The 15,543-nt window shown below is 38.7% G+C and overlaps 1 protein-coding gene across 1 annotated transcript; it reads right to left on the bottom strand.

Annotated features, from left to right (window-relative positions):
- Positions 1-3,874: 3,874 nt before the first annotated feature.
- Positions 3,875-9,686, bottom strand: UTP23 (UTP23 small subunit processome component). The gene is made up of 3 exons (XM_004743471.3): positions 9,411-9,686; positions 5,512-5,686; positions 3,875-4,363 (listed from the first exon to the last, which is right to left on the bottom strand). The coding sequence occupies exons 1-3, from the start codon at positions 9,596-9,598 to the stop codon at positions 3,980-3,982; spliced, it is 747 nt and encodes a 248-aa protein (XP_004743528.1). The 5' UTR covers positions 9,599-9,686; the 3' UTR covers positions 3,875-3,979.
- Between the last annotated feature and the right edge of the window lie 5,857 nt (positions 9,687-15,543).

The raw sequence follows: 15,543 nt of genomic DNA, 5'->3' as shown, positions 1-15,543 counted from the left end.
CTCAACTACAAATACTTTTTTGAAGTGTTCTTAAAAAACAGTGGTTTTCAGAAACACTACTTTTTAGTCTGGCAAACTTCAGAGTTCAAAAGCACATGAACTCCACTTTCATCCCCAACAAGGTTAGTAGCTACCCTCTAAAGTAGAGGTTCTCAACATTTTCTTTTTGCCAACTGCAAAATGGATTATGAGCACTTTGTACACTCCTATGGTGCATGCTCCCTTTCCTAAGTTGTACGGAGAAAAATAAAGCAAGAAGCACTAAGGATTTCCGGGGTGGTGTTAGGAGGACACTATTCACAAAAGAATTGTACAAAGATATGAGATTCTTCTGTTAAAACCTTTTAAAAGTAATTTATAAATATATAAATTTATATATCTGATGAATCAGTTTTAAAATACTAAATATTATTGTAATACATTGTATTTTTAATATTTTAACTTAAAAATTACTATTTTTATAAATTACTTTTTTATAATTAAAAATTACTATTTTTACTTATTTTATAAAAATAAGTTGACTTTCCTAGCTCTCCAGTTCAGATACTATTAATAGGTGACCAGATAGCGCTGAATAAGTATAAATATTTTGGTTTTCTGGACCCAATTTCAATGTGTATTGCAGGTTTAGTTCTTACACATACAAGCAGTGCCCTGCTAAACATTTAACAATTCAACTCAAGTCTGACAAGATCTACCTGCAGATAGTAGTAGATTCCACAGGTTAAGGGTTCAGTCCTTCAAGACTGCCACCTCCCCACCCCCCTGTGCCCCCCCACACATCAGACTCGTATGGGCTGTTACTTGTGCTTCTGACCTCTGGCTATAAATCAGAAGGTCCCACAACACTTTTCTCCACTAAACTAATTTCCTAGAATGGCTCATGAACTCAGAGAAAGATTTTACTTACTACATTACATGTTCATTACCAAAGGATGTAACTCAGAACAGCCAGATGGAAGATGCATAGGGCGAGGTATGGGGAAAGGGCAGGAGCTTCCAAGCCCTCTCCAGGTAGGTCACTCTCCCCAATCTCCACTTATTAACGTGGAAGCTCTCCAAACCCTGCCCCTGTAGGGTTTTAGAGAGGCTTCATTACATTAGCGTGATTGATTAGTTCCCGCCCCTCCCCCTCAATGCAGAGGTTGGGTGGGGTCGGGACAGAAAGTTCCAACCCTCCAATGAACGATTCGCTCCAAAGGTAACCAGCTATCATCCCTCAGTATTTTTCAAAACCATTTTACTAACATAAGAGACACCTTTAAGCTCTCATCACTTGGGAAATTCCAACAGTTTTGGGAGCTGTGAGCCAAGAACCATGAACAAAAACCAAACATATATGTACTTATTATCAATCACAATAAGCCTTGTTAAAGAGAAATATCTAAAATTTATTCATTTTAGTATACTGAAAATATCATCAGTGTACATTTCACCTACATTTTGTCTACATTTGATTTGGTAATCCTCTCACCATTCTTTTTCTTGAAGATTTCATTATTTGTAAGAAAGCATGCAAGTGCGGGGCGGCGGTGGGCAGCGGTGCACAGGGATGGGGAGAAGCGGACTCCATACAGAGCAGGGAGCCCTGTTGCAGGCCTCCGTTCAGGGACCCTGAGATCATGACCTGAGCTGAAGGCAGACACTCAACCAACTGATCCACCCAGGTACCCCCCTAACTCTCATCATTCTTGACAATTTTTTTTTCCCTCACAGAAACTCTAGAGTTCTATTCACTTTTTCCCAGTGTCTTTGCCTTTTTAAAAAATGTTCCTGTTAAGGGGCATCTGGGTGGCTCAGTTGATTAAACGTATGCCTCCAGCTCAGGTCATGATCTCAGGGTCCTGGGATTCAGCCCCACATAGGGCTCTCTGCTCAGCAAGGAGCCTGCTTTTCCCTCTCCCTCTGCCTATTGCTCTTCCTACTTGTGCTCTGTGAAATAAATACAAAAAATCTTAAAAAAAAAAAAAAAGTACACATTACTTTAAAAAAGAAATGTTCCTGTTAAGAATTTAAAACAGAATCATGAAATATCAAAGCACTAACCTGGCTTGTAGGTAATACAACCTGTGTGATTCCTAGTGCCCTTAAGGAGGTAACTTCAGCTTCCACCCAAAAAAGCTTCTCTTGAATTCAACTGAAAATGTTTCTGTAAAAATGTAAATGGACTCATATTTAAGAAAGATTATTTTAGCCATTACAAGAATTTGTTCATGATGTACTTCATACCTGATCATGAAACCCTAATGATAAAGATTCTAAACCACTACTCAAAGGTGTCACAGGTAGCCCAAAGTCAAAATCCAGTTTTCCAATTTTATACTTCAATATTACAGCAGAGAAACATTGTAATTTTGAATTGAAGAACAACTCAAACAATTGGGGAGATGGCTGAAAAACAAATTTGATTATTCAATTCCTAATAAAATCAGCTCTTTAGACATTTTATTAAAAATTTTAAAAATATATTTACTACATAACCTGTTAAATTCTGGTAACCCTTTAAATACCTTTTAAGTAACATTCAAAGCCAATCTTAAAGAGACTGTTATTTTGGAATTTTTGCTATTGAATTTAACATTTGCTTTTAAGAAAATCATCCTCCTTAGTGGACAAATGGAACTAAAAAAATTAAGAGACTCTCTAGGGGAACTGAGGGACATGATCTTCAATCAAGAATTATCTTGCGAGGGGAGCATGGCTGCCTCAGTCGGTAGAGTTTGCAACTCTTGATCTCAGGGTTGTGAGTTCAAGTCCCATGTTGGGTGTAGATATTACTTAAAAATTTTTTAACAAGCAACTATCTTGCTAAATTATTAGTGCAACAAATATGAGGGTAAACAACACTGGCTGAGCCTCAAAAAATGTTACTTCCTACAAAATCCATGCTTCATTACAGCAAAAGAGAAAACCAAAAAAGAGTAAAACAATGAATCTAGGAAACAGAAATAACAAAAGCAAATTTCTGGATAAGGGCAAGAAGTGCACGGGTGACACGTGAGCAACATACGCGGCAGAAAACTGTTCCACACTGGAGGACAGAGGACTTTAGAAGCATCTCCAGGGTTGAGGAATTACCACATATCATCATACAGAAAATTTTAAGTTCCTTTACAGAGTTAAGTCAGATGCTTCAAGAAAATGAGGACAGTATAAACTTCTGGAATAACAACAAACTGGTGTAAGAAATAAATTCAATCATGTCATGGCTACTTGGGTCAATGGAGAACAGTTTACAGTCATAATAATGAAAATACTTTATTTGGGATATATAAAGACTGAATTATTAATATATCAGAAAAATGGAGGAGTCATACAAGTAAACAAAATTTTCACTTTCTAGTACAAAGTCAAGTAACTGATGAACCAAAAGGTAGCAGTATATTCATATTATTTAGAACTATAAATTCTACAACTGCTACATGAATAAAGAATTTTCCTCTACGAATGTGAAAGGACACAACCTCTTGTCACAAAGGTTTTGTATGACTGATTTTTGACACTATTTGCATATAATGTTGGGGGGTAGGGGCAATGGTGAGACAGAAAGAGACAACAGTTTTACACATCAAAAAATAATCTCCAGGGGTACCTGGGTGGCTCAGTGGGTTAAGCCTCTGCCTTTGGCTCAGGTCATGATCTCAGGGTCCTGGGATCGAGCCCTGCATCAGGCTCTCTGCTCAGTGGGGAGCCTATTTCCCCCACCCCGCCACCCTCATCTGCTGCTCTGCCTACTTGTGATTTCTCTCTGTCAAATAAATAAATAAAATCTTAAAAAAAAAAAAATGCCTAAACCCATCTACTCTGGTTTTTCTTTTTTCTTTTTTTTCCCTTTCCTTTCTTTCTTTAACAAATATTAGGTGAAGGCTTATGGGTCAGTATTTATAAAAATCACAGTCTTTTACTGTAAGTACTTCTATAAGTTTTAAAAAGAAATTTGTTTTTCATATTTTAATGTCTTTAAAAGTACTCAAAGAATTCATTCATTATTGTTCTGCTTTTCAGAAAGTACTTTTGAGGTAGATCTGTTCCGGATTCTTTTTCTTTTTCTTTTCTTTCCAGAGGCAGATGATTCTGGGTCCTGTGTTTTCTTCTTTTTCTTCAAACAGCTAAGAGGATTGGGGCCACTTATTTTCTTGCGTTTTTTTCTTCTTCTCTGTTCCTGGTTTTTCACTAAACCTTGTTCTTCTTTGAGTTGCTTGATACTTTGTTTCTCATGCACTGAGACAAGCTGACCTGACTCTACTGCTTTAACAAAGGCAACTGTTTTGGGAGAAGGTTTGTCCAAGACTATAGTGTTCTGAATAATAAACATGAGAGGAACTCCAGGCTTTTTCTTTACTTTCATAGACAAATTCTGATCCTATTAAAAGGAAAAAAAGAATTGTTCAGTTCAAATATGCCAGTCAAATAAGATGCCTTAAATAGTAAAAAATAAAAGAGATCACCAAGTTTTACTTTTCAAATCGGTATGTCTCATTAAAGGGAATACACTTTATGACAAAAAAAAAAAAAAAGAAGAAGAAGACGACAGACATGAAATCTGAGCACAGTTAAATGCCAACAAAGGTGAACGAGACTTACCAATATTCTAGGACCACAAATTACAAACTAAGGCAAAGGTAAGTATGTTAGGCAATGTTCCATATCTTTGAAAAGGGTTAGGAATTTTAACACAGGTTGCAGGAAATGTAACAAAGTAAGAACTGGCTGACTCAGATTCTGGAATTAGCTCTGCATCTAACTGTGTGATTTTATAATTCTAAAAGTGTATTTAAGCACATCTGTATGTATATGCAATTATTGGATAATATCAACGCTGAGAGTCTCTCCTAACACCCACTCCTCCGCCCTGGATCTTTAAAAGTCTAAAACAGTTCCTTATTGGTAGCACAATTTCAAATAATATGAAACATGACTTTTTGAGAAAAAATATGAAATACAGGAACACAAGAAAACACTGATGAATATAGAATATAAAATTTTTGCTCTACTTATTTTCCCTTTAAGAACCCTGAAACATACAATCATCTCTTTGTCAATAATTTTATTTAAAAAAAAAAACTTAAGAAAAATCAAAAGCTTAAGGTTCTTTCCTCAAATTCTCCAATGACAACTGCTTTTATTGACTGCAAATTAACTTAAAAGTCTGCATTTTAAAAAATCTAAACATTTTGACAATGCACTTTCACCTAAGTTTTCCTGATTATATGTAGCTCCAAAGGAAATATAGATAGAAAGGTTAAAAAAAAAAAAAAAAAAGAGGGACGCCTGGGTGGCTCAGTGGGTTAAAGCCTCTGCCTTCGGCTCAGGGCATGATCCCAGGGTCCTGGGATTGAGCCCCACATTGGGCTCTCTGCCCAGCGGGGAGCCTGCTTCCTTCTCTCTCTCTCCCTGCCTCTCTGTGATCTCTGTCAAATAAATAAATAAAATCTTAAAAAAAAAAAAAAGAAATATAGATAGAAATGATTAAAAGATTAAAATTGACTCTGGTTTTAAAAGCAGTATCACCTGTGTTGCCACAAAATAGTGATGAGGATTTCCCTCTTCAACCATGGCCAATAGACATTCTGATCCACTCACAGCATTCTTGAAATGGGGACAGTTTCGGACTTGGCATTTTTGTGCAATCAGTTTTGCCCCATATAAGTCTTTTCCCAACGTTTCTAATTCTTTTAACACACACCTGGAGAAAAAATGTTATTAGCAGCTCACCATTGTAACAGATACTGTCAATTGTTCACATAAAGCAAGTACTAAAAAATTACCCAATTTTGAACAAATTAAAACTATACTATTACAATCTGAATTTGTCATATGTTGGCCCCAGTCATATGATATCTTTTTCACTCTTTAAGAAACCTGGAAAATACAACCACTGAGTAGAAGGAATAATAGTTAAAATTTACTGAGCATTTATTATGTATCAGAGAGCATGCTGAATGTCTTTCCATAACTACTCACTTCAATCTCAAAACAGCTCTAGTTAGGCCCCTTACTTGAAAATTATCCATATTTTAGAGCAACTCATTCTGAGAGATTTCAAGTTACATGCTCAAACACAGCTAATAAGCACTAAGCCAAATGTGAATCCAAATAGTTGACAACAGATGCCTTGCCCCAACCTTTGTGGTATATGCTTCTACTTCAAGTACAAATTGGTACACCTTTAAACTATTTTCAGCACAGAAAAGTAAAAATGTTCACGTCACCAGCTTAATAACAATCACAACTTCCTTTTTCACTCTGCATTTTCGTACTAATATAAGTCAATGCTTTGCAAAGTGTCAGCTAAAGACTACCCAAATCAAAAAGACATAGGGTTAACTGCATAATTTCTACTCCTTTCTCATCCCCAAATCTGCACCTCTTGAGGAGTCAAATATTAGCCTTCTAATAAGCTCCCCAAGCACTTCTTCCATGAAAGAAAAGAAAAGAAAGAAAAGGAAAGGAAGAAAAAGGGAGGGAGGAAGAAAAGGAGAAATAAAGAAAAAATTATAAATACTGAGTCAAAAATTTCTTAGGCTCTAGCCAGCCCTTATCAGACTCTACCTTGCCTCACTCCCTTTATCATTCGTTTAGTTTTTGTTCAAGAAGAGAGACTCTGCTTTCTTAGTCATCAGTTATGAACTCTTTTTAGGAGTTTCAGGCCCAAACTACCAAGTATTTATTGACTATTTCCTGCGGATGTACATCAGCTCTTCAAATTTATGTCTAAAATCAAAGTATTTCCTTGCCTCCAAACTTCTCCAGGGCATGCGATCTCTTTGAATACATGAACTTCCCAGAAGCTGGGCCTAAGTCAGAAATCCTAACTGACCTTTTCTTCATCACCCCTACCCCTACCCCATCAGCTGTTAGAGTTCTAACTCTAACTCTTGGCTGTTATTATCTGTCTCATAATGTCTCTTTGCAGAACTCTTGAGTTTCTCTTTGAAGTTTCCTCTATGAAGTTGGGGCTCCCATTACTTCTGGATTGGACAACCACCAAATGAGTTTGCTTGCCATCACGCTCTTGCTTCTCCAACTTAGCCCTCACACCTCTGCAGTTAGCTTTTCTAAAAGACAGCTGTTGGGTCTGATAGCATTTCTCTCTTCATTATGCACATCAAGAATTGACAGAATACAAAATAATATGCTTTAAAATAAACCATCAGTAAGATTGTGCTGGGGGTGGTAGGAGTGGATAAATGAAACAAGACTGGACATGTCAACAATTCCAAAAGCTGAGTGATAAGATATTTCATTATACTACTCTACTTTTGTGTATGTATAAAATATTCTGGAAGTTAAAATAACTTCTTTAGGGAAAAAATGCTATAGAGTATAATTTCATGCAGTACTTCCCAAACTTTTTTTGTTATAGCACTATATTAGAAATGTTAATATTTCGGGGCACCTGGGTGGCTCAGTTGTTAAGCATCTGCCTTTGGCTCAGGTCATGATCCCAGGGTCCTGGGATCAAGCCCCGCATCAGCTCCCTACTCTTCGAGAAGCCTGCTTCTCCCTCTCCTACTCCCCCTGCTTGTGTTCCCTCTCTCGCTGTGTCTCTGTCCAATAAATAAATAAAATCTTTAAAAAAAAATGTTAATATTTCTCTGGCACACAGAGGTAAATGAATAGGTTTTGTGTAGCCGTAAGTGATGAACTCAGGGCACAAGTCAACTAACGACTTGTCCGGCAGCCCTAAAGGCTAAGGGGATAAAAATCCATGGGATAAAAAAACAATGATTTTGAGGTGCTACTTGAATATGGAAAGCTCTTCATGGAGCAATACTATTGTGAGAAAAGCAGGGCAATGATACTGTGCGCCCAGTAAGAGCCCATTCCTGTGTGTGTGTGTGTGTGCGCATGTGTATATAGAAAGAACTGGATGGACGTTACAGCATGTTGACAGTGGTAATTTGTTGGTGTGATATTATGGGTCATTTTAATTTCTTTTTCTATTTTTTTAAAGTAAATAGCTACTATGAGAACGGGGACCCCTAAGTTTCTTAGCAGTTCATGTTGTTGAGTTTTTACCTTCTTCCCAGCTTCACTTCCAACTACATTCTGTGCTCTAACCTCCTTTCCAAGCATCTGACAGCTCCATTTCTTTATTCAAGAGGCCTCCACAAGTCACTTCTACCTTTTCTGTCACTCAAAATAGTCCTTCCCCTCAGAAGGGAAAGATGAAAACAAAAGAAGAGAAAGAGAAAGAGAGAGGGAGGGAGGAAGAAAAGCAGAAATAAATTATAAATACAGAGTCAAAAATTTCTTAAGCTGCAGCCAGCCCCTGTCAGACTCTACCTTGCCTCGCTCCCTTTAGTCTTTAAGAAAACTCAAAAGTTTAAGAAAAGCTCCAAAGTTATCTCCTTTATGAAACCTCCCATGATTCCATCCTCCCTCCTATGTCCAGGAGGCCCCGTCCTAAGCGTTCTCACACCGAGGGAGGCACAACACACTGGAGTCAAAACACACCCATGGAGGTTGACTGACACACTTTACTGGCCGTGAGGGCTGGACGTTTGTCCTGGTCACCAAGTTATCCTCAGTGGCTAGAGCGCTGCCCGGCATACAGCTGGTGCTTAATAAAGACAGCCGAATAAACGAATGAGCGCGGGCAGAGGTCTTAACCTCGAGTTGTGAATGCTCTTTCTGGGAATCGAAGATGTTCGCTCACACAGCCAGTTGTGAGGCTTGAAAAATTTTCGTTCACACTAGAAAAGGCGAGGCAAATAGGGAGCAACCATTTAAAAGGGGGCAGGTTTTGGGGTCGCCTGGCTGGCCCAGTGAGTTAAGCCTCTGCCTTGGGCTCGGGTCATGATCTCAGGGTCCTGGGATGGAGCCCCGCATTGGGCTCTCTGCTCAGCGGGGAGCCTGCTTCCTCCTCCCTCTCTGCCTACTTGTGATCTCTGTCAAATAAATAAATTCTTTTAAAAGGGGGGGGGGCATGGAACACTGGGTGTGGTGAAAAAATAATGAATACTGTTTTTCTGAAAATAAATTTTTTAAAAAAGGGTGGGGTTAGGTCTCGGATACTAGCAAGGGCTCTACCTACACGATACCTCGTTTGATCCTTCCGGCAACCCTTTGAGGTACGGTCTCTCCCTCACGGAAGAGAAGTCCGAGGCTCGGAGATGAACTGGCAGGAGATCACAAAGCGGGTAGGACTGGGACCTAGATTCGAAGCCGGGTCGCACTAGAAAGCTCAGCTGGGCTCATCTGCCAGGCCGACGACGGGAAGCACCGCAGGACCCTGTACTTTCTACCCCCGCCGCAGACGCCCGCCTGACCTCCTCCGCGCCCCCCACTCCACTGTCAGTTCCTCCCGGGTGGGGCGTTCTGCCCGCCGCGGCCTCGCCTCCACCACGCCCGCAGGATCCCCGGGCCGCCTCCCCGGACGTCCTCTCCAGACCCGCCTGGCCCACCTGGTGGTGCACAGCTGTGTCTCCCCCATGAGGTAGCGGGGCAACTGCTCCCGCAGCTGGATACGGCCGCGCAGCGCCGCCTGACAGAAGGTACCGTCCAGCAGGATCTGGTACGGCTCGCGAACTCCGAAGTTATTGCGGAAGAAGCCGAGATGCTTCTTGGCATGTTTCTGCCTCGTGATCTTCATGCCTGACTTAAACGGACCGACACAGGCGGTAGTCGCGGCCGTCTACCTCACCGCCCGCTCCTGCCGGAAGTAAAGTGCCTTTGCCCCCGGAAGCAAACGCCCCCATCTGCCGGGCCGCCCTGGGCACGGCAAGCTCAGACGAGCGCGCGCTTTAAGGTGCGCGCCTCGGGGGCGGTGCTTGTGCCTGGCAGAGCGCAAGCGCTATCAGATCCTAGCACTATCAGATCTCGTTGATCTGATAATCAACGAGAATATTGAACCTTGATACGCTACAGACATTATTCTAAGTAATTTCCCATATACTATTCCCTTTCATGTTTACAATTCCCAAGTGGGGGAAAGAAAGAGATCAGAGTAATTGGACAACTCTGAGCAGGTGTGTCCTAGTTGCCTTCCCTCAAAGAAATTAAGCACTTTTGCAAAGGGCACGTGGGTCTTTAGTGTTACAACTATCACTGGAACCAGGACTGAAGTTAAGGGCTGCCTGTAGTTCAGATGTTCTTGCTACCCACCCTCCATAAGAACTGTTACCGAGTGCCAAACTTAGGGCAGAAGGTGGCACCATTTTGCATCTCCTCCTCCCCTTAAGACCATTCTAAATCACTTACACAGGGTGTTTTGGAAAAAAACGCCCAAGAGCTTCATTTTTTTATGTGTCAGAATCCCGAAACTTGAGTCCTAGTTCTACCACTAACCCAAGCCAACTTCACTTTGAGCAACAATTCAAAAAAACTGGCTTTAGTTCCGCACTGTCAAACTGGTTGTCAGGACCAGACTTTTCAAGAACCCTTTCTATGTTTATGGTGTCTGAGATTCGAAGACTAGGTAGGTACTGGGCTAGTAGCAAAAGGGGAAAAGACCAAAAGTTTACAAGTTACTTGGTCAACTCGATTAATGAAGAGTTAATCAGAAAAATTTTTCCCCAGCAGGTAATTAATTGCCAAGGGTCTGCTTAATTTCAGAGCAGGATAATCAAAGCATGGGGAGGATAAAATGTTGCATTTTTGTCCTGGCCTGGAACCTGTCCCATATCTAGCTCTGGCTAACAATGGAGAGAAAGAGCCAATACAAAAAAAGTGATTTACAAAGTTATTAAGATTTGCATTTGGGGTTTTATTTGAAGATAGAGGTTTATGGAATTGGAACTAAGATATTCTATAATGGTTCCCAGATTCTGATTCCCAGCACAACATCACTTAGGTGCTTTTATTTCACTGAAAATAAATTTAGAAACTGGAAGCTATAAGGTGTTATTAATGGGACTGGATTCATGGTTCTTGAGTATAATTGCTCACTGCTTTCCAGTTTTATTCTTCTTTATTCCTGCATGCCAACTCCCCACCCCAGCTATACTCCCACCACAGAGAAATTGTACCAACCTCGTCTTACAAATCAGTTAAAACATTAAAAAATAATAATAATAAGATACCCAGCTTGATCTACCAGCTCCATTTCATTGGTTATATTTCACTTGTGATGATAAAGGGAAACCTCACTATAATGGAGTTGGAAAGTTGGGCAGAGAGAATCTCACACCCCACTACTTTTATTCAGTAACAGGCCCAACAGGAAGAGACAGATCTTGTAGGTAGATATTACATTACTACTCCAGCAGGAGGAAGAAAGGCTTTCCTTATTCAGTGCCCCACCAACAGCCCAGCCAATGAGAGATGGTCACAACTTGGCCAATGAGAAGCCCCTACAAGCTCTCAGTTTACTCCAACCGACTTTTTGTTTGTACCAGTCTTTCCAAAACTCACCCCCCCATTATCTCTATAAAAGAGCAGTACCTCTTCTTTGTCCCCCAGGTTTGCCTATGGTGTTGCTAGCTCCCTTGTCTGGTATTGCACTTGTCTTCTGTTTCTGAATAAAGCCATCTTTTTTCCTTGGTGAAAAAAGTGGCTTAAAATAACTGGTTTGATATTCAAGCTTAATCAGTGAGAAAAATATGGTGCAGGACTAGAGCTTTGAGTCCTATTCTAGTTGTTTTTGTTGTTTTTAATGTATTAAACTACAGCATAATTATTTTCTAAGCTCTGTGTATATGACAGTGCCATTTGCATACCAGATCTTTATTTCACAAACATAAAGGCAGTCTATGATGGTGATTACCAAGTTTAAAACAGAGCTTTCTGTTACAGCAGTATTTCTCAAAACATGATCCTGGAACATGCCGAAAAAGCCCCTGTTGCTTATTTAAAATGCCCATTTCTGGCTCGGAATATGTATTGAGGGATAGGGATACTATTCAGAAAGGAAGTGACGTTTATTACAATCTTCCAAAGTTGTTATTATGCATATTAATGTTCCTGAGGTTTGCAGTCAAGCATCACTGTTTATTCAATAGGACATTTTCCAATGAATACTTTTTGGTCTGATGGTCAATGACCTAGTATTAGAAAATCAGTATTTGGCCACAACCAAGGCAAAAGACAAATATTGCTATTATTGGCTGAACTATTCAGATATAAATTTAAATCTGAAATTTTACTTTCAAAATTATTATGATATCACTGTTAAATAGCCATTGAAAATAATTTTGACCTTATAGTACTGGAACAATAATATCTCAGCATTCCTAGCTGCTAGCTTTTTCTTAGGTCACTACACTGGACATTTTCCATGCCAAATAGACATTCAGCTCAGGTAGGTAGGGAATTAATTTATTTTTCTTTATTTTTTCATGCTCTTCATATTCTTTATTATGTCTGGATCAAATATAACTTATAATATGATTTGTTGTACATGATTTTGAAGTTTTTTCTTCATGAAATTTTGAGGAAGCCAAGCTGACAGAATGATTTATTCTTGCAAGGTGTGCCTAATTCCCAAACAAGACTTTTTCATGAAAGATTCATGGCCTAAATGGAATTAAATAGGTAAATATTAAATACAATTCATAAAGGTTATTTTGTTTAATTTCATAAACGTTAGTATTCCAGATAATTCACAAAGATCCATTGTGATATTATTGTACCTTATACTCATATTTAAATATTTATAAACATTGGTGAACACCCATTAGCAAAAAGGATACAATGTTCTATCTAACATTATGTAGCTAACACGTGTTCTAAGTAAATAATTTCCCTAAATAAGTCATTTAGAACAACTTGGGTAAACTGTACTGAGGACCTACTAAGTTCATCACTAGGATCCTCTGTGACAGACTCCATCCTGGACTTGCTTCCTGTGAACTTCCATATGTGGCAGGCAGTGCTTTGAAGATTGGATCTGAGGCTGCTCCACTTTTTAAAACATTTTTATATTTTTCAAATTACAAAAATTCCTATCATAATAAGTGAAACAATGGAACACCACAAAGGTATTCGTCCCTTCTCCCCTTGCCCAGAGAAAACACTAACAACCTACTGTGTATCCTTTAGCAATTTCCCATTTTCATATACTTACATCTCACTTGTATACCTATACATAGGGATTTTTGCCCCTTTAGATGATTCAAAAATGGAATCATATTTTATCACTTCTATACATTTTGCTTTTTCTCACCCAGCAACCCTTGTGGAAATCCTCCCCCCCACCACACACCCCAAGTCAATTGGCATAGTTCTCATTCATTATTTTTAATGACTGCATGACATTTCCCACAAAATCATCATATATATATATACAGAGTGAATGTGATACAAACCGTAAATTGTCACCCAACCTCTCTTTTTCTAGTAATAGAATTTCGATTTTATTCTGGACATTAATATGTGGTCAGAAAAAAAGAATCCATTTCCTAGACTTCTGTGCAGTTAAGTATAGTCATATGGTTAAATTCTAGCCAAGGATACATAAGTATAAATGTTACAAAGGACTTCTGGGAAGGCTGCTTAAAAGATGCCAACTTAGCTCAACAACTGGCACTTGGGTTTTTTTCCACTTTCTTCCTTCCTTCCTACTGGAATTTGAATGTGATGAATGGAACACCAGAACCTATTTTAGTCCATGAGGTAACCTTGAGCATGGAGGCCATGTGCTAAGCACGCAAAGCAGCTAAAGGAAGGAGTCTGTGTCATTTGTGAAACCATCTTTCCAAATCCAGGCTTTCTATGTCTGGACTTGTTGTACATAAGAGAAAAATAAACTTTTTTTTTTTTTATTCCTTTGACAGAGACAGATCAGAAGTAGGCAGAGAGGAAGGCAGAGAGAGGAGGAAGCAGGCTCCCTGCCAAGCAGAGAGCCCGATGCGGGACTCGATCCCAGGACCCTGAGATCATGACCTGAGCTGAAGGCAGAGGCTTTAACCCACTGAGCCACCCAGGCGCCCCGAGAAAAATAAACTTTTACCTTAGTTTAAAAATATTATTTTAAGGTTTTTTTCTCACTTTTTGAGACTTTATTTTAGAGCAGCAAGGTATTTAAAACAAAATTAAAAAGAAGATCCAGAGATTGCCCATATACACTCAGCCTCAACACATATACAGCTTCCCTATTATCCACATCACTCACCAGCATGGTACTTTATTTTTTTCAGCTCAGGATGAACCTACAATGGCACACTCAGTTTCTTTTGTATGCAGCCAAACCCAGTCCTAAAACAGCTAGACTTTTACATCTGCAGATGTCTTTGATGAAACTTTGATGCGGGTTAGTGTTTGTCAATGCAAGTGCCCTTTCTTTGAACAGGCTCAAAATCCCAGTGTATATGTTTTCTGTAAAGGGTGCAATGTTTTTTCAAAGTAAAATAAATTAAATCCTTTTTGCATACAATAAAAGCTATCTTGACTTTTTTTTTCTTTTGCAAGTATAAACAATTTAATTTGAACTGGGTATGTCAGTGGGATGAAACTTCTGTTGAGTAAAGTTAGTTAATTATGAAGACCCCCCCCCCCACCAGCTGCTTGGGCAAGAAACATCAAGGACATGTTAATGCTACCCAGTTGTCAATTAAAGACAGCAAGTCTGTTGGTGCAGCTAGTACCAGTGAGCTCTTCCTTCAGGGTATATGACAATAAAGAAAATGTCTCTTAGAAAAAAGTGTCAAGGGGTTTCTGTTTGTCCATGGTATTTTTCTACCAGACAGTAGTCAGGAAGTCCACCATTGGTTATCAGATGGCCGTAATATTGTACTAGCAAATTTACTCGCTGTAATAGTCTATTTCAATGAAATCGTACAGAGAACAACTACTACCCTGGGAATTAAGTTGAAAGGAATTCAGCCTTTCACTATAACAGATCTAAACAAGGTTCTACCTTGGAATGTTACTACAAAATGTTTAATGGTATTAATTAAAGTGGTAAAACTGAAAACTGGTAGAGAAGAGGAAAAGTTAAAAAGTGGCAGCAATGTGCAAACTATTTCATTTTGATGCATAACAAACTTGCCTTTCAAATTTAATTAAATCATAACTGAAACTGGTAGGGAAATTCGTACTGACCGTATGGGGGCTTTCATTTTAACTTACCAAGCATTTTAGGAGATTAATGAATCCTTGTAAAATTACTCTGGGTAAGCAAATATTATTTCTGTTACTTAAAGGAGTTTAAAGACCAAAAATAATGTCAGATTATGGCATTAAAAGGATTTTCTACAAACACTATTTATTTATATTGAAAAAAATGTTGAAGACAACCATTTCACTCATGGTTTCGTATATATTTTTAAGCAGCAGGAGGACTTCAGGGCAGAAACTGAACTCCTGGTGGCAAGAAATTAAAGAGACTTTCAATAATCCAGTAGAATATTATTTCAAAGTCTCATATTTATAATTAAATTACACCAATACAAGGTATTAATTATGTTATATTATACAAAAAAATCACTCTTAGAATCTGTGCAAATATTTTCAATGCTATATCACCTTGTTTTAATATTAGTTGGTAATTCATATATCAAAATACTGGGACAAGAAGGCCAAATGTTGTTTTTTAAATTATTATTTTAACAAACATATAGGAAATGCCCACATCTGGGTCATATGTATAAATCAATATTA

Source organism: Mustela putorius, unplaced genomic scaffold (assembly GCF_011764305.1).
Source record: "Mustela putorius furo isolate JIRA1106 unplaced genomic scaffold, ASM1176430v1.1 tig00000228_pilon_pilon_pilon, whole genome shotgun sequence".
Classification (NCBI taxonomy): domain Eukaryota; kingdom Metazoa; phylum Chordata; class Mammalia; order Carnivora; family Mustelidae; genus Mustela; species Mustela putorius.
The sequence above is the reverse complement of the archived record's forward strand: the minus strand, read 5'-3'. Positions and strand labels throughout refer to the sequence as shown.

Coding starts and splice junctions, on each gene's coding strand:
- UTP23 (XM_004743471.3), bottom strand. CDS start 9,598: ATGAAGATCACGAGGCAGAAACATGCCAAGAAGCATCTCGGCTTCTTC. Junction 5,687..9,410: donor ACACAGCTGTGCACCACCAG/GTGGGCCAGGCG, acceptor TTTTTTCTCCAG/GTGTGTGTTAAAAGAATTAG. Junction 4,364..5,511: donor ACTATTTTGTGGCAACACAG/GTGATACTGCTT, acceptor TCCTTTTAATAG/GATCAGAATTTGTCTATGAA.